Source organism: Benincasa hispida, chromosome 1 (assembly GCF_027475165.1).
Source record: "Benincasa hispida cultivar pf3 chromosome 1, pf3_genome.v1.1, whole genome shotgun sequence".
Taxonomy (NCBI): Eukaryota; Viridiplantae; Streptophyta; class Magnoliopsida; order Cucurbitales; family Cucurbitaceae; genus Benincasa; species Benincasa hispida.
Window position 1 is genome coordinate 28,257,402 of NC_143478.1, and position 20,570 is coordinate 28,277,971.

The 20,570-nt window shown below is 33.3% G+C and overlaps 1 protein-coding gene across 1 annotated transcript; it reads left to right on the plus strand.

Moving 5' to 3' along the window:
• The first annotated feature begins 11,066 nt into the window (after positions 1-11,066).
• On the plus strand, positions 11,067-18,842 carry FKBP53 (FK506 BINDING PROTEIN 53). Its single transcript, XM_039022062.2, has 11 exons — positions 11,067-11,339; positions 11,725-11,798; positions 12,141-12,376; positions 12,524-12,672; positions 13,534-13,882; positions 14,249-14,413; positions 15,524-15,809; positions 16,181-16,265; positions 16,393-16,434; positions 16,525-16,573; positions 18,537-18,842. Exons 1-11 carry the CDS (start codon positions 11,327-11,329, stop codon positions 18,613-18,615), a joined length of 1,527 nt encoding a protein of 508 aa, XP_038877990.1. The 5' UTR covers positions 11,067-11,326; the 3' UTR covers positions 18,616-18,842.
• The last annotated feature ends 1,728 nt before the right edge of the window (positions 18,843-20,570 follow it).

A 20,570-nucleotide genomic window follows, 5' to 3' on the forward strand; every position in this document is an offset into this window, starting at 1 on the left:
ACACTTTCCGAATGGAGGTCACTCCAGAGTGACACAAAGTGTTGCACGGATCTCACGTTGGGAATTATATAGGGATGTAAGAATTGAAATCAATATATCGTATATTTGATTTTCCATTGAACAACTTCCCCTTATTCACCATGATCAATTCACACAAAAACTTTTCGAATGGAGGTCACTCCTAGGGTGACACGAAGGGCCGCATGAACCTTTTGGTGTGAACATCTTGAGAACGTGAAAATTTTAAAATCAAAACATCATATTTGATTTTAAAGTGAACAACTTCCCTCATTCACCAAAATCTCAATTCATGTAAACACTTTCTGGATAGAAGTCACTGCCAGGGTGACACAAAGTGCCACATGAGTTTCGATTGTGAACTCTTAGGAACGTGAGAGCTAGAAATAATCATATCATATATGTTTATTAATCTCCCACTGAAGCATTCTAACATATCATATACGTTATTTGATTTTCACTGAAGTGTTCTAATAGCATATCATATATGTTATTAAACTCCCACTAAAGTGTTGAATTAATTCAAGCCAGCAAAGGACTAAGGTAGGGGACGAGAAAGGTAAAGAGTTTAAATGGGGTATATGTTTCTTAGGTTTGTTTTGGGTAATTAAACAACCTAAGTTTAAGTGTTTATCTAAGTATAACATTTATAATTGTATTTAACTTTCGATGTCTAAGTGATAAACTAGTTTTAAAACCTCACATCGTTCACGTATTGCTCATAAAAACCGATTAACAACACTCAATAATTCGACCATAATCCCTAGGTAGGAGGTATTTCGTAGACCGTCAAGTTAAATACCCCTAGACTTCGACAAGATTATATACCGGTTGAGTTTGTAACCCGAGTTTTACAAGTTTAACGACCTATTTTAACTATTAAAATGAGCAGTTAACTTACATGATCATGCAGATGTTCTTTGTTATGGATTTTAAATGTCTAATCCAATTTTATAACAGCTTACAAAATTTTAGACATGATAAACATCTATAACATACATCAAAGGCATTCAATATTTAATATAACATTTATATTAAATAAAAGAAACCCTAAATATGCATACTTTATATTATAGCATTTTATAACATACTTTCAATGCATGTAACATACTTCCTATGGTGGTATTTTAAATCTATATGGCATACTGTATGCACATACAAGATTTATTTAATTATAACATACATCACATATATAAATAATCAAACACATACTGATATGGTTTTAATTTTGGCATTTTCAAGCAAACAAAGGCCTAAGTATTACAAAAATAGCAAGAAACAGCTCCAAATCGCTTCCGAACCGCTTGAACTGCTCCAAATCGAACCCAAACAGCTTGAACCGGATGTAAACCACCTGATCCAGACCAGCCAAAACCCTTTTTAAAGCTGAACTGTATCAAGTTCGAAGAAAACCGGTCAAACCGGTCAATCCTTGATGGTCCTCGCTCAGTCAACGGGTCAAACTCCTCAAGCCGGTTAAAGAATCTCGCTGCTAGACCAAAATCTCATTGGGTCGAACGGGATCTTGCTCCTCAATGGAAATCTCGCTCAAACTCGATCAGAATCTCGCTCGAAATTCCATCAGAATCTTGCTCAAACTCGATTCAAAATCTCGCTTGAACTTGGTCCAATCTCGCTGCTCGATCACCGAATCTTGCCAAAATTATGAGCAGCGTTGCAATGCTGCCTAGGCAGAAGCTTACGGTCTGGAAATCTGTAGCTCGGCCTTCTTCACTTCTTTCTTCAATTACAACTTAATTTCAACTCTAATGACTCCAAATAAATTATAGATTCTTGAGCACACATATAAGCTCATCAAACAAGAGTCAATTACAAATTTAATATGGAAATAAAAAAGAATTTAAATGCCAAATCTCAGAAAAACATATCAGTGTACCATTTTCATATAACTCATGAAAAACATCCACCACGCCAAAATTAAACAAAATGAATGCTTAAATGATGCTCTGATATCAATTGTAGGAGTATATCAGCATGCAGCGAAAATAATAAGGATCAATAAGCATTCTCATTCATTAATTTTGGCTATAAATAAAGCATGCTCATACAATAATAAGAGGGTTTAAAGTCATGCCTTTGTAGAACCTTTTGAATCACGAATTCAGCTACAAATCTTCTCCAAATCTTGTTGTAAACCACCTCAAGGTCTTCTCTACTATTATCTTGGAGCTTTAGATTGATTTGTGAGACTTAAAATAAGCTTGAATGAAGGGAATTTGGAGAAGAATCACACTGCTGCACCTACTTGAATAACACCTTCTTCAACTCAATTTTTTCAGCAAAAACTCAATTGATGCATACCCAATTTCCACTTTAATCTTCTCTATTTATTGCAGGACATTCATGTAATAAAGGTTGCTACATGAGGAGCAACTTATGCTTGGAAGATTGAATCAAAAGTTAAGTGGGATTAGTGTGAGCTACTTGCTTAATTAGTCGAGAAATCCAACATTTCCAAATTGTGTTTTTCCAATTTTAATTTTGTTTTATAAATTGATTTCCAAAATCAATTTAGTTTTCAAAATTAAAAACTTTATTAATTTTACAAAAATAATTTCACAAATTAATTTTCTAATAAAATTATTAATAAATAATTATTTAAACAATTTAATTAGTTCTAATTAATTTAATATCAAATATTAAATTAATTTTACACAAATTCCATCTTCATGAATTTAATATTTAAATTATATTTAAATGTTAATTAAATTCTCCAATTTCATTTAATTCCAAAATTAAACGCGTAATTATATCACATATAATTACTAATTTCCTTAATTCTAATTTAAATGTTTCAAATTAACTTATCATGCCACTCTAAGGCTAATCCATTTACGAGCTAGTAGGGGGACTTCGTGGACCTATAAATCATGGGCTCCAACGATCTGAGATTAATGGGCTAAACTCTTTACATCGAATTAACCCCCATTCGTTAACTAATGGGTCACTCCACTAAAGCCCATAGTTGCATTCCCTCCACTGTAGATATATTATGTCCACTCGGTATAACCATGATTAGTAAGTTAACCCTTCACGGATTGTTCGTAATAACGGCTGGGTCAAATGTTTGTTTTACCCCCAAGATTATCTCTTGTTCCTTAAGTCTCACTGATCCTCTAATAAATAATTGGTTTGTGATCCGATCAACAAATCGAGTCCTTCTCGGACCAATGAGAGGGTGGGGCCCCTTGTTCAAGACCCGGAGTAAGCACTTAAGGGAACAACCTCTCTACTATCCCTGAAAGTAATTAGGAGTGAATTCCATCTTGCACCCTATGTCTCCAGCTATCTACCCGATCTTACCCCTGAAATGGAGGTTTATTGAGCCGGCGCTGTTGAGCCAACCCTCACCTATGCAAATCTAAGGATAATCCCGAAAAAACAGAAGTTCATAGTTAGCTCAGGATTAAGGTCAAGTTACCTAGGTCATCTCTTTGAAATAGTCAGTCTTAAACAATAAATAACATTATAAAGTAAGAGTGACTAATTTCGTGGTCCGATCTTGTACAAACCCATTGCACAGGACGCCCTTACTCCTAAGTGGACCGCATCCAATAGTGTTACCAGAATAAGACACCCAACCTTATGCATATACTATAGATCATTTTGACTATTTACTCGAACCTAATCCACTTTTATGTCTCCGCATAAAGTTCAAGTACTCATGTAATAGTCATGGATCTTTTAGTTTATTGAATTTATTTCTAAAACGAAATAAGCAATTCATATATTCAATAACAACTTATTGAATTTTCATAAATAAGTTTTATTGTTTACAAACCACGAGTTTTATGACATAAAACTCAACAACTTTGTCTTTCTTCTCGTGATTTGAATGACCCAAGTCCAACTGGATCTACCCCATATAGAAACTCTGAACAAAATTTAACAGCCTCCTCATATATGTGTGCATCTGCGATGCACCCTTCAGGGCAAGTTCTAAAGGAAATCAGATTCGAGATTTCCATGAGCAGCGGAATAAGACTATTCTAAATCACAATCATAAATGAATATAACATTTACAGTCGACTTCCAAACAAGCAGTTATACAATTCATACAGAAATTACAGCATGAAAGTTACAAATGCACAAAAGGAAAAACCTACGAACATTTGCAGATGCGTCTCTATGCTCCGTTACGCACAACAGCTCGAACAACAATACCTTTGAACGCTCGATCTACACGACTGCAACACCGCAACGAACACTTTGCACTCGTCCTCAACGATTGCCTCGGTCACGAACTCCTCTGCAATAGCACGAACGACCTCTAGAAAACTTCGACGGTGTCGAGTTGAGTCTGACACCACCAACAAGGCTACCTTGGTATTCTCGGTGTGAGAATCCAGAGGGTGAACTCTGTTCGGACTTGGTATGAGGCAGACGAAGGAGGAAACACCGATTGCGTACATGACTGTGCAAGTGGGAGATAGCGGAGACCTATCGTATAGGTCGATGTCTAATCGTTTAGATAAAGCTAAGCAATCATCTAGCAAAAGCTATGCGATCGTTTAGCTCATCGCTTAGCTCGGTCTGTTGCCTACAGACACTATACTATCGTTTACTTAAGGCAAGCGATCGTCTAGCAAAACTATGCGATCGTTTAGTAAATACTGCACGATCGTTTAGCTCACCACTGCACGATCATTTAGCTCGCCCAGCCGTCGTTTAGTAAATCCATATTTACTTGACGACTACGTGAGTTTCTTTTGTGCGAGAGAGAAAACTCAAAAAACCTTTTCAATCGTTTGTAAAACTTCTTTTTGAATATAGGAAAACCATTTTCCTTTTAAACTCACGGTTACCATGAATTCAATAACCACCCACTCACATGGTTATTTAAAGAAAAAGAATTGATTATCCAATAATTAATATTATTATAAATATAAATGATAACCAACTTATCATACTATATTTATAACCTATAGTTTTAATATTTCATCTCATGAAACATATAAACCATAGTTCTTTTTCTATTCCATGGTACTTAATGTAAATCTCATTTATATCAATCCTCCACTAGATGTATCTCATACATCAAACTGATTATATCATATATAATCAAAATACCTCTTGTCAATTTGAACATTTCAAATCAACACCAAGGACTGATCCTCAACTGAATCCATTGAGCTACCAAGGGGACCTTATGGACTTGTAGCTCGAAGCTCCAATGGACGTGAATAACTGACTAAACTCTTTAGTCACGGGATCCACCATTCGTTAACTGTCAGGCACTCCAGTAAAGACCGACAACTAAACCCTTCTTACTATAGATATATTATGTGTCCATCTTAACCAATCAGCAGTGCGACAACCTTTCACAGATCGCTCGTAAGTACAGCTGGCTAATAACCGTTATGCCCCTATAGTTACATCTGTCTCCTTAAGTACCACTGATCCTTCTAATGAACATAAGTCATAGTCCTATTATGACTGAGTCTTCTCTTCCAAAAAGAAGTTGTGGCCACTATGTTCAAGCCCCGGAATCAGCCCTTAAGGGAGCAATTCTCTACTTATCCCTGTTTTGGGAAAGAAGTGAATTTCATCTTGTGGATTGAGTTCCCAGCTCCCAGATTAGACAAGTCCCCAAAAAGGTAGGCATGTTGAGTTGGCAATCTGGCCACTCTCACCCATACTAATAAAAAAACCGCCCTCAAAGGCAAGAGTTTCCAAAACACCCAGGATTGAGGTCGTGTCACCTATGGTCGTTTAGGTGAGATGTAAGTCTCTAGTATCAACGACGTTATATACAAAGTCTAGTCATCTCGTGGTCCAGGTCTTATACAAACTTTTTGTATAGGACACCCCGCTCGCACTTCTCCACATGAATGATCAGGAACAATCATCTGTAGTAGTTTACAACACTTACAAACCTCTACAAAGTGGGCCGTATCCGTAGTGTCACCAGGATCAGGTATCCCACCTTAATCCTTATACTACAAACCTATTTAGGTTATCACTTAAGGCATGATCCACTTGTATATCACATATACATGCTTAAGTTCACATAAGATAACCAATGAGTTTTGTTTATTAGATATGAGTAAATACTAGAATTAAATAATAATTATTTTATTCATTAAACAATGTGTATCTTTACAAAACAACGAGACTCCGGGAGAATTAGGACACCAATCCCAACAAGTTCTATTACTGTCATAACTTTTCAACACTTGCATAGACCTTCAAATGGATACATCCATCGAATATAGATGGGTCCACAAAGCTTTACTTCTGTCACAAGGTGATTGATAAGATGAATCATAATTACGAAAAAGGAAGGTGTGAAATACTTCTCAAGCAAACATAAGGTTATAATTACATCATCTTGCAATTTATCTAACTTTGATATCCGAAGACTTTTAGAGCATATTGTATCGAAGAAAAAACACAATCCACTGATAGTGTATCTCATATTCTTAGGTAGAATTGAACGTAGTGTAATTGGAAGCAATTGTTGCATTAGAATGCGACAGTCATACGATTTAAGGCCAATGAATTTTAGGTCATCTAAAGATACAAGACTTCTAATATTTGATGAGTACTCTTCTGGAACTTTTATCCTAGACAAAGTCTTGCAAAAACGATACTTCTCTTTTCTTGACAATGTATAGCATGTTGCGGGTATATATGTTTTATTTCCACTCGACACAAGTGCTAATTCAAGTCGAAGGTTCATTTCAACTAAATAAAGTTGAGTATTTATCCCATATTTACTTTTCCCCGGGATTTCAAGTAATGTACCTATGATATTCATGCAATATTCTTTTCAATATATATGACATCCAAATAGTTTCTTACATGCAATTATTTCCAGTACGGTAATTAAAAAAATATAGGTGTTCTCTTCCAATAGTCATTTCCAACTTAATCTTTCAATCTCTTACCACACTTCTTCCAACATGATAAGTTCATGTCCTTGAGTTTTAGCCAGGTGGTCTCTCCTGTCAAAGGGTATGGAGGACTTCCATGCTTTTGCTTACCATCAAAAGCTTTTTTTGTCTCATGTATGGATGATTTCTTGGCAAATATTTTCTATGTACCATGTATGCATTTTCCCCCCATGTTGTAGTTTTATTGAAGAAGTCTCCACCCCACATATTGGATAAGCGTTATACCCTTTGACACTACAACCATATAGATTACCATATAAAGGAAAATCATTGATAGTCCATAGTAAGACAACCTGCAAAGTGGAATATTTTTTTTAATATGCATCAAAACACTAGACCCTTTCTTTCCACAAAAATTTCAAGTCATCAGTCAAAGGTGCTAGATAGATATTTATATCATATCCTTGATATTTTGGATCCGATATCAACATTGTCAACATCAAATAATTTCGTCTCATACACAACCATGGTGAAAGATTATGTATTGTAGTAATCACTGACCAACAATTGTAGCTAGTCGATACGGATTCACTCAAACGGTGGACAAACCTAAACGAAGATTTATCGATTATGAACCAAAAGTTGGTCATAAGTGATCTATCAATCTCCAAGATGGAGATTCAATTGGGTGTCACATAATACCATTTACTTTCATATCGGTTGTATGCCAACATAAATTCTTTTCATGTTCAGAGCTCTTAAACATCCTTATGAACCTTGAAGCTATTTGAAAGTACCAAAAGTGTTTAGCAACCACTTCTTTTATCTCTTCAGTTGAGTTCTTAAGTATCTTGTTAAATTACACTTAGGACATTTAATGATGTTTACATATTTTTTCAAATACAAACAACAATCATTTGGATATGCATCTATTTTTTTGTAACTCAATTCTAAGGCACATAACACTTTCTTCGCTTTGTACATGGAAGTTGGCATTTCATTGTTTTCATGTAGGAGATCATCAATTATGGACAACAATTATGAAAAGCTGGAATTACTCCATCCAAACTCAACCTTTAAGTTGTACAATCTTACAAGGGTCGATAACCTTGTGAATTTTTTACATTCGAGGTATAAAGGCTTCTTAACAACATCAAACGTAGTGTCAAACCTATTGGGCACATTAGAAAATTGTTCACGAGCAGATTGCACCATGTCAAATACATTAAATAAATCACCAACTTCTTCATAATTTTTAGTCACATTATTCTCTAATCCATTGTTCACATTCTTTGTGGTCGAATCTTCTCCGTGCCAAAACCATACCTTATAACTTTGATCGATTCCATTGGCATACAAGTGATACCTAACTATTGTAACATCGTTGGATACACGATTCCCACATTTCAAACATGGACATCTAATTGTATTGGAAGCATTGCTATGGTGTAAACGATCTTAAATGAACTTTTATACTCCTAACTCATGTTTGCTAGACATCCTGTTTTCCATCATCCATGACTTGTCCATTGTATAAAGATAGAAAACTTAGTTTTTTGTAATTAGCCCACCAAACAAGGGAAAACTACACGAAATGTTCTTTATCAATATGGTGCGAGAAGGAAGTATATTCTCCAACTTTCACAAATTAAACTTAAAATAAATAACAAATCAACTTACACTTACCTATTAAAATGGAAACTCATGCAACCCAAATATATACATAACCATGGTGGAAGATTGAACCATGAAAAACATATATTTCAAAACAACCTAAATATGCATAAACCATATACTATTGAACAACATATATACATGTGTATAAGCTCGAAATATTGAACTTCAACGCAAATCTAATTAAGTCAAATGGCAAGAACTAAAATCTAAAAAACAAAGGTTTAAAATAAAATGAAAATAATTACTTCACCACAACTATCTGGCTCCGAAAGTAGCAACTCTGGTGTGGATGCCGATTATTTGACTATGACCGTTGCAAATTTGGTGGTGAATGACGGTGAGTATTGATGGAGGACGACTAGCGAGTATCGACGGAGAATGACAAGCGAAACGAAGAAATGCTGGAAAGCATTCGCAGGGCTGACTGATTCAACTCGTCGGAAAGCATACGATACGGAAATAGGGATACGAAGAAATGTCGAGGATGTGCGACAAGGGTAGGGGAAATGCCCGATATGGATATGAAAATAAGGAAACGAAGAAACGTCGGGGCTGACTGTTTGGCTTCACAATTCAACTAGCCGACGAGGGTAGGGGAAAAGTCTATTTCAAATTCTTGAAAATAATGTTAAGTTAGAATTTTAATACATTTTTATTAAAAAATAATTATTAATTATATTTAATGACAATTAATAAATGTCATTAATTGATGACATTTTAAAACTGTCACGAGTTATAAGAAATCCAAAAACTTTCGTTTTTTCTGCCAAAAATGTGAATTTTCACATTTATGACACTTATTCCTTTTCCTCCTCTCAAATTTACGGTACAAATATGTCAATGGTAGGTCAAATTTCTTGTAGTGAATACATTTTTTTTAACTTTCAAATTTTGATTTAGTTTTTGAAAACGGTTGTAAAAAGTAAATAGTAAATCAAGAATCTTAGAAGTAATATGAGTGTTTATAGACGTAATTTTTAAAATAAAAATAAAAAATGAAACGATTACCAAATGAGACCTAAATTTTAAAAATTGAGTTTTGAATGTCAATACTATCTATTCAGGCCAATGTTGATATAAATCTTTCATATTTGTTTATTAAAAAAAATAAAATCTCTCCTACTTCTTTTTTTGAAATTTAGATTAAAGTCCATGTCCAAAATATTAGAGTCAACATCAAAATGATTCTATTCTAAAACAAAAGTTTTGACTGAATCCACGTCAGCATAGTAATAAATGTTCATTGCATATATATATATTTTCTTTTTAGATCTACAATATTATTATAAATATTTTTCTACCCTATTTTTCTAAACACCACACCGCGTTTAGGGCAAAAAAAAAAAAAATTAGTTACTTAGATGTAGATTATTTTAGTTTGGATTATAGTAGTATGTGTTTGAGGGATAAATTATTTTAGTTTGAAAAATAAATAGTAAATACTGTAACAAATAATAGAAAAATGATGAATGTAAAATAGTGAACGATAACAAATAGTAAATATGGTAGCAAATGAGGTTTTGAAATAGTAAATACCATGTTTGATACAAGTTTTTAATCTTAAGAATGAAAATATCTTCTTCCAAGGCATTTCATATTTCTATCCATGAAGGTTTTTTATAACCACCAAAATAGATGGGTTTTCTCCATTTCCAATGAGTTTTTCTCCCTCTTTTATTTTTTATCTTTTCATTTTATTTGTTTTTCTTCTTTGTTGATATTGGTTAGTTTATTTAATTTTTATAAATATGTTTAAATTAAATTTATAATTCACACATATAATTAATTTTATTAATAATAATGCTAATATAATAATTTATTCTATTATTATGAATTGATATGAAAAACCATAATATTTTTTAAAAATGAATAACTATAGTCACATTTGCTTAAATTCTTTTTTACTGGTAATATATATTAACATCATAAATTATTTATTAAAATTATTATTTAATATTTAAAAAATATATTAATTAGCTAATAATAAAAAAAAGTTAATTTTTTCAATCAAACAATCTTGTACACTTATACTTCTAGCTTTAATCTATAATTATAGTTACTTTTTAAAAAATTAAAAATATTATTTGATGATTTAAAATCAATTAGTTTGTATCAACTTCTTTTGTATATATATAAGGTTTATAATTGACATTAAACAATTAGTTAATTAACTCTTCAATTAACAAAATTATATAAAAAAAGAAAAGAGATATTTAAATTAATGACCAATATTTTTTTAATAAAAATTGATAATATAAATATATAATATAAAAAATTTAATTGATAATAAATATATTAAATTAGAGCCTGAGTGGATAAACTTAGTTAAATTTTAATAGTTTAAAATTGATTTAATAACTTAATATAATAAAAATAAATTAACAAACGGAAATTAAATATTGAAATAAATTTTTATTAATTTTATATATTGTAATTGTATAAAAAAATATCACACATTTTCAGATATACTATTTTCATTCTTATACATAATCAAATACAAATATATTTATTTTTATTCTTAGACATCTCAAACATCTTTAATTATAGACATCTATCAAAATTTAAATACTTATTTGGTCCCCTACCATTTTTTTTCTTGGTAATTTTCCCAATTGAATTCAGACAGTCCAGAACTTTCGTTGACAAATTGAAGAAAGGCGCCCAGCGGCGGCAGTAATAAACGCATCTGCTCAGGGTTTAAGGAAGCAGAGTAGCGTCGTCTAGGGTTTTAGAGAAAGCTTCATTCAACTACAACCAAGATTCTCCCTTCTGAAATGGGTTTCTGGGGTATGTTTCCTGTTCACTTCCATCTTTATTATCTCATTAACTCGTGCCTTGGAATCCCTGGTTTCTCTTCTTCTCTGCTGCGCATCGTCTTCAAATGTGCAAATGAAGTTGAATAGTTTAACATCACTCTTTTTTCAAGTATTTAAGTCTTTGTTCGTCGCGTGTTTCTTGGTATTTCTTAGAATCGAACAGCCTCACGGAGTACTTTATTATTTGTAGTGATTGGATAGATTTCACTTCTTCAAAGAGGAATTATGAATTGAAAACATGCGTAATGTCAAATTTTCTTTTGTGATCTTTCTTATTTTGTGCGTGCATGTGTATTTCTGTTTCGACTTTCAGTACTTACGGATGCCAATTTCTTCTGTTGTTTTGATTGTCCTAGGCATTGAAGTGAAACCAGGCAAACCATACCCCTACCATTCTGATAATGTGACGGGAAAGCTTCGGATAACTCAGGTTTGTTGGGTGCTGACACCTCTCTGGAAATGAAAAATTATCAGGGTTTTGGATATTTTCAATTCCAATGTACCCTATTTGGGTAGTCACGATGACATTATACTATTTCATTTTTAATTTATTGTTTCAATGTTCAGGTCGATGGGTTTTTTATTTGGGATATACCACTTCCAGTTTGCATTTTTCTAATCTGATAATAATTTTGCGGTGTTATGCCGCAAGTCAATGAATTAAATTGGATTTTTATTTGCATTGCTACTAATATGAACATGATGAAATTTTCTTACTTTGTTACTTTTTAAGGCGACCTAAATTTTATCTGTCATTTCTTTAATAATCCAGGCAACTTTGGGACCTGGCTCATCGAAAGAGAGAAGCATCATACAGTGTTCTGTTGGTGACAAGAGTCCAATCTTTTTGTGCTCTTTGATACCAAATAAGATTGAATCATGCCCCTTGAATCTTGAATTTGAGGAAGATGATTTGATAGCCTTTTCAGTTATTGGCCCACAAAGCGTCCATCTTTCTGGTTATTTTGTAGCCAACGAGGGACATGCAATTAGGGATGACTATGAGTCGTATCCTTTTTATAATTTTTTTAACCACAGTTATAAATATCTTATTCGTTAAGGAGAAGTAGTGTTTTCAATAAGAAGTTGAGGATATTATCTGGTCTAATTTTTTTCAGCGCGATTCTTTTGTCATTTTCTTACTACAATGCAAAGTGATTCTTTTGGGGAGGACATCGCAGAAACAGATACAGAGGATTCATCAGAATATGATACTGGAGATGAATATGATGATGAGTTCATCGATGATGATGACGACGACTATCCTGGGATGTACCCAACTTCGCCAGTTCCTAAAAGTGGAGGTAATTTGAAATTTCTGAGAACTTTCTATTATACCAATCTCTTGGCATTCTTTCCATGTTTCATTCGTTTCTTGACATTTTTCAAGATAATATAGGCTGTTTAAGTTGATGTTTCTGTTACAAGTGTGAAGGAACACAAGTTGATGTTTCTGTTCAATACCCATGAGAGAATTAAAAGAACTTGAGCCTGATCTTTATCATCATTCCCAAACCTATGCATCTTATGAACTTTGAAGGATTAGTACTGTATAGTGAATACCATTTAATCCACTGCAGTTCTGCTTGGACAATTTGGGTAAGCTTGTGTATATGTTTTGGCGGTATGGGGCCATGGGCCATGCTGAAGTTAGGATTTCATGGTGTTCCTTGGTTCTAGCTGCTTAATGGGAGTTTTGGAATGAAAAAGAGGAATAGGAGAATCATTCACAGTTTGATTATTTTTGTTGGCTTAGTTGTCTCTTTCCATTTTCTGAAGTTCTCTTTTTTGACTTTGTGATTTCTGTCCTATCAACTTTTGCTAGGTATGTTTGCAATGTTGCATAAAATCAAAAAATTTACCGTGTGGGAATAGATTTATTTGGGCACATGTTGGATGCAAATTGTATGATTTCATTTCAAACAAATAAGGTACAGTAAATAATTTACGAAGTATTAGATTTCACATCTTAAATACAGTCAAATGTTTTGACTTAATAAATATTTTGTGCAACTTTATTGCTATAACTGCTATATCTTTTTGGCTGCAGACATGCTGAACTTAGGTTTTTACTTATGCCAAGTTTGTTTTTAAAGTCTGGCATTTTAACCTCAAATGACTTTAATATTTAATTCAAGTGTTTTTTTCTTTCCCATGTTTGCTAGTTGTAATTGAGGAGATAGTGGATGATGAAAAATCAAATGATGCCAATGGTCAAGCTAAAAAAGTGAAAAAAAATAAGTCGAGTGACTCTGAGGGCATTAGGAACTCTCAGTGTCAAATTGTGTTGAAAAGGAATGTGGGAAATGCTGTTTCAGAAAGCGAAGATGAAGATGGATTTCCAATCCCTACCAAAAGCAAGAGCAAAGCGAATATTCAGAAATTAGGACCAGAACAAGAGCAAAAAGGCCCAAGTACTGAGAGTGTGGAGGAGACAAAGGAAAAAGATGGCAATGATGCTTCTAGCTTGAAAAGAAAAGTTGAAAACGATGAGCAAGTTGATCATATGGAAAGGTGAGATGATTTAAGTAATCAGTTATACAGCTTAATTTTCTATTGTTGGGCTTGCAGCGTATTGACAGGACAAGATTGGGATGGGTCCCCCCCCACACACCGATAACTAATGCATTATTCTCTATTGTTGCTAATTTTATGTTTAGTGAGGAAAAGTGTGGATAGAATTCCCATCAACAGGTTATTCTAGTAAAATTTTGGGTTGGGTAAGGACAATAAATGTATTTTTATCCCTGAACTTCAATTACATTGCTGTTTAACAAAGTAGTTTGATATTTCCTTTGCCATACTTTTTATTCAGGCACCTGGAAAGCCTGTAATCTTTTAATTTATTTCCTTATGCTGGATATTCAATAATGATGTCAGGAAAAAGAAAAAGAAGCAGAAAAAAAAGGTAACAGACGAAAAAGCTCAGAAAACTGGTAATGATGGTAATATGGGGAGTGAAAAGCCACAAGTGGAAGTTGACAGTGCAGTTGTTAATTCGATTTCTGATGGAGATGAGAAAGATAAAAAGCTATCTGAACAGAGGTGAATACTTCACTGTCATTCTACAGTTTTCATATACTATATGTGAAGTAGTTTACTTATCTTTTTTGTACTAGTTCTGTTTCGATTGCTTTCACATTGGGACATTTTGCTTCCCAGTGTCTAGTTTGATCTATTTTTAAGGGTGTAATTCTTTGCATGATGTGATTCATGCTTGATCTAGGCCTTAGGGATCTCTTTGTGAGCTCTACAGTTTACATTGTACTCCATTAACATATTATATATTTTTTTAATAACTGCAGTAATTATGATATATATGCCATTCTTCAAGGATAAAAAAACCAACTTTCAAAAGTAAAGACTATACGGAAAGATAATTCCAGAAGGGATTCTAATTTACGAGAGGCTCCAGTTGGAATATTCAACATTAATGAGCATACGTGTTTTTTTTTGGACACCTCAAGAAAGGCATTGAAATGAGCCAAACTTCATTTCTTCAACTCCTTCCCGGAACCTTCAATTCCTTTGGAAATCATCTATTTCCCCAACCAAATACGGTATAAGGCTGCCAAGAGAGTGGCTTGCTTTAAAACTTTCTAATGAGTGCACCATTGCCTCCATCGTTGTGGAACCAATAACTTCTATCAGAAGCCAGGCCAAAACCAACAATGTTCCAAAGCCCTGGTTGTTGCTTCTATATAAAAAAAAAAGGTTGTTCCAAAGCCATTTGTAGACTTCAAAACGAGGTGGATTCATTACCATAGAAATAGAACCCTCTAAAAATTTAGCAAAGAAAAGGGGTTAAGGAGGCGAGGGAGGAACGGAGCGGGAGAAAAAGAGACTTGGGAAAACAAACCTGACAAACTTAGATTTTAGATACACTTGTTGCTATAGTCTAGAGGCAAACAAGAACCATGTAAGGGGGAGTGGATGATATTGGGCCTTTCTTGATTTGTGAAGGTTATGATGTTGAGATATCTATTCTTTCCTTTTTCCTGAGTACGCTTCTCTGCATTATGAACTACATTTATGTCATAATTTTTGATAGAGCCGAAACTTGACAAGAATTCCATGCTACATCTTGATTTTATTCCCTCAGCGTTTCTTTCTCATTGTTTCTAGAACTGAAACCTTTTCTGGCTATGTGAATAGGGACGCCTCCACTCACATGGATGTTGTTGATGGTGAAAATCATAAGGAAGATGAGCAAAAAAAGAAGAAAAAGAAGAAAGGGAAGAAGAGCAAGGAGACTGAAGCTGGATCAAAATCTGATGAGCTAACTAAAACGGCGGGTGATCAGAGTAAATCGGCTTTGGGATCAAAAGTGAAGGAAAATGAATCCAAACCATCTCGAGTGAGAACCTTTGATAATGGATTGGTTATTGAGGACGTAGCCATGGGTAAACCAGATGGTAAAAGAGCTTCACCTGGAAACCAGGTACTGTTAAAGTCTATTTAATTGTAAGTTCTATAAATGATTTTCCTTTCCCCAACGCTAATCAGAGAACGTTACATTTTTAATCTCTTCTTTTAGCTGTAGTCTTTCTCATTTTCAATCTTAGCTTAGCATGGTGTCTGTCTGGTGATAAGCTGATAAGCCATGCAATTCTGACTTTTGGCATTTTTCGTTAGTTGTGGATGCCTCTTCATGCGCTATTAATGTATACAAAAATCGAACTTGGGTTTAGCGTTCAATTTAAGATGCAAACCAATTAGATTTGATAATTGTCAATTGAGTGGATGGATAGATTGCGACGTGACATAATTTCCTTGTATTTCAACGAACAAAGATGATTTCTCTGATTTCAGGTTAGTGTTCACTACATTGGCAAGCTAAAGAACGGCAAAATATTTGATAGTAATGTTGGAAGGGCACCATTCAAATTTCGCTTAGGTAATTTTGGGTTTATGCGATGCATCTTTTTACCTATCAAGGAAAGTTGTATCTTGTTAGAAGAAAAATGGTCTTATGCGACAGAATATGGAAATCCGAAATTACAACTTATGTGGTGTTGTTGCAGGTGTGGGACAGGTTATTAAGGGCTGGGATGTCGGGGTTAATGGTAATCATCTGAATGGCCTAATCTTTGACCTCCCTTTCTTTTATGAGTTGAATTCTCGTCTGAATATTAGATTTTGCTGGATTCTCTCAGGCATGCGAATTGGGGATAAAAGGAGATTGACAATCCCTCCATCAATGGGGTATGTAGCTCTCATCACATGAGCTTTATTTTGCATTTGGGATGTGATTTATTTATTTTGGTGATGTTCCGTTTAGTAATTATTTGGTTTTGAAAATTGAGCCTAAACATCTTTTTTCACATCTTAATTCATTGTTTTATTATCTAATTTTTATCGATATTTTCAAGAACAAGTCAAGTTTTGAAAAAAAAAAAAAGATTTTAAATTTTTTTGTTTGTTGGAATTTGGTTAAGAATTCAATTCTTGAAAACCATGGTAATGAATTGAGAAGAAAAAAGTTTTTTTTTTTTTTTTTAATAAATTATTGTTAAGGTCGGTTAACATTTGGTTTTTATTTTTGTTTTTAAAAATTAAGCATATAAACACTACTTTCACCTCTAAATTTATTCTTTTGTTATCTATTTTTTACCAATGGTTTAAAAAACTAAACCAAATTTTGAAAACTAAAAAAAAAGTGTTTTTAAGAACTCGTTTTTATTTTTGAAATTTTTCTAAAAATTCAACTATTGTAGATACAAGTCATTGTAAGAAAGGAAGAGAAAATAGGCTTCATTTTTCCAAAAAGCCAAAAACAAAAAATGAAATGGTTATCAAATAGAGTCTAAATAACTTTGTTCGGAAAATATTAGTTTATACCTGTGAACTTTAGATGTATCAATTTAAACCTTGAGATTGTGTCAAACTAATAATTGTATCAATTTAAATCCTGAGCTTTTATAAGTGTCAATTTAAATGCTAAGCTTTCGTAGTTTTATCAACTTAAGCACTTCATTATGTTTTATTTGGATATAGTGTGAAAGTTTAGGATTTGAATTGATATACTTGTAAAAGTTCAGAGTTTAAATGGATACATTTATAAAAGATCTGAGTTAGTTTGGGGTTTAAATTGATTACAAATCCTAAAGTTCAGGGTTTAAATTAATATAATCTCTGAAGTTGGTTTAAATTGATACAATTTTTAGTTTAGGGTTTAAATTGATACAATTCTTAGTTTAGGGTTTAAATTGATACCATCTTCAAAGTTTAGAGGTATAACTTGATATTTGCCCAAACTTATTTAATTTTCAACTTCTAAGATGTAAAAACTGTTTTAGGAGATGATTGAGCACTCAGCAAGTTGATGTATTCAAATTTTTATTTATTTTTTAAAAATTATTTATGGAGACAAACTGTCTTTTTTCCCCAAGATTTTGTAACTCCAGACTTGTCTTTAATGCAATATGAAATATTACACTCATGTTTTATCATTATTATTATTTTTTAAAAAGAACAAATTTGAGAAGTTGCAACATTTCCAAGAGTAGTCTATAGAAATCTCTCATCGTTTTACTTCTCTTTCCTTCTCTCTATCCCAACTTCATCACTATAACTTTTCTCCAAAAACTTTCTCACTCCCAAACTTAATTTTCTCATTTTCTACAAACATAATTACATATTTGACTGTTATCACTAAAAAACGAGACCAACTTAATAATATTTGGGATAAATTATAAGAAATGTTCTTGAACTCTGCGTCAAAAATATTCTTGAATGAAGAGTTTCACAAAATTTTCTATAATTTTCAAAAATATTCTTCGTTAATGTTTTGTTTAAAAAATATCACAGAAAATACCATTAAATTTCATAAAGTTCCAAGTGATCAGTTTTTTTGAAATTTCCCTCAAGTTTGAAAGGAAGAAATTTTAAAATAAATTATATGGTTGTCTTTTTTGTTTTCCTTCATATAATTACTCTCGTTTTTTTATACCAATTTCTTGGGCAAGCAAAATATAAACTAGAAAGTTTAAACATAAAATCCAATAATAATAGTAATAACAATAATAACCAATGTAAGTTTTGTGCCTGCTGCTATGGTTCATATGATTGGTTCATTTGTGACTGACGATCCGATCTGTAATGTAAGTTTATTTTTATTTTATTTTATTTCTTATTTAAAAAAAACCAATTATATTGGTGGATGCAGTTATGGAGATAAGAAAGTTGGGAAGATCCCGCAGAATTCATGGCTTACTTTTGACGTTGAATTGGTCGGCGTTCGCTAGTGCATCCTTATTATATACATATACATTAGAGTATAGTCTTTCTATCTTAAATTTTTGTTTCCATGTAATTTTTTTTTACTTGCCATCAATCTCAATTTTGTATGTTGTTTAATATCGGCTCGGCACAGACCTGATTTTTTAATGTTGGATGAAAATTGGAATTTCAAACAGTTAGATAGTGACTTTTCAATAGAAATTTATACATGTGGTTCTTACATTTATGAAAATCCTAGAATGCCCAATCATACAATATGTAGTTTGATGATAAGGGAGTAATATATATCGATCTAAATTAATTAACTCAATTAAAATATTATATATATCCAACGGTTTGAGCTACAAATAACATGGAGTGAACAATTTTGAACTTGCAAGCTTAAAAGAAGAGATAAATCAACTTAAGGTTTTAAGCAACCAGAACAAAAAAAAAAAAATAAAATAAAATAAAGTTTAAGAGAAGTGAGATGACACTGGTTGAATATAAGAGTGAATGATTTTTCACTTTCTGTCTCGTGAAAATTGTTTTCGAAACATTCCTTCAAAACTCATAAAACAGAGATGAACAATTTTCGAAACATTCCTTCAAAACTCATAAAACAGAGATGAACACAACTGCAAACACTGACGAAGGAGATTGTCTCATGTTTTGTCTCCAAAAACAAAAATCATGAATGTCTCACTCATGTTTTTCCTAGTGTTGATGAGCCTTGTGTCTATAAGAAAATCATCAACAGTTCAATAGTTTTTTTAGTGTGTATGTAGACATCATATTCATTGGGAATGATGTAGGATTATTGACTATAGTTAAGAATTGGCTAGCGATCCAATTCCAAATGAAAGATTTAGGAGAGACTCAGTTTATTCTTGGTATACAGATCGTTCAGGCATGAAGTTACTTTGTCTAAGGAAATGTGTCATAAGACACCTCAAGAAGTTGAGGAGATGAGACGGGTCCCGTATGCATCTGCCATTGGCAATTTGATGTATGTGTGCTCTATACTAGACCAGACATCTACTATACTGTGGGAATAATCAGTAGGTATCAGTCTAACCCAAGACAGGGTCATTGGACCGTAGTCAAGAACATACTCAAGTATCTTCGGAGAACGAGGGACTATATGCTCGTGTATGGAACTAGAGATTTGAGCCTTACTGGATACGCAGATTCTAATTTTCAGACTGATAAGGACTCTAGGAAGTCCACTTAAGGGTCAGTTTTTACTCTTAACGGAGGAGCAATAGTGTGGCAAAGCACTAAGCAGGGGTGAATCGTCGACTCTACGATGGAGGCCGAGTATGTAGCGGTTTGTGAAGCTGCTAAGGTAGCTGTTTGGCTCAGGAAGTTTCTGACATATCTGGAAGTTGTTCTAGACATGTCTAGGCCCATCACCCTCTATTGTGACAATAGTGGTGCTGGCGAACTCCAGGGAGCCCAGGAGTCACAAGCGCGACAAACATATAGAGCGGAAGTATCATCTCATTTTCAAGATAGTGCATCGAGGGGATGTGATAGTCACAAAGATCGCTTCGGAGCACAACGTTGCTAACTCGTTTATGAAGGCTCTTACGACTACAGTTTCTTAGGGTAACCTTCAGAGCATGGGTCTACGGGATTGCCCACGGCTGGACTAAGGCAAGTGGGAGATATTTTGTACTGGGCCTTAATACATTAGTTTATTGTTTTGTACTAGTTGTTTGTACACCTCACTCACTTTAGGACAAGTGGGAGATTGTTGGGGTTGATACTCTAAACTCTCGTTGGGTCCTGTAGTTTATAAACACAGTTTTGAACAAACGCTTGTGATGTAATAATATATGATATTTTTCTTCACTATTGTCTATGAAACATTGGATGTTTTATTTGCTTTACCACAAACCAATAAACTAAGATCCCTGGTTGTCGTTGTAACTTAATTATGTATGTGGGGACATATAGGTGGATCATGTCTTAATTG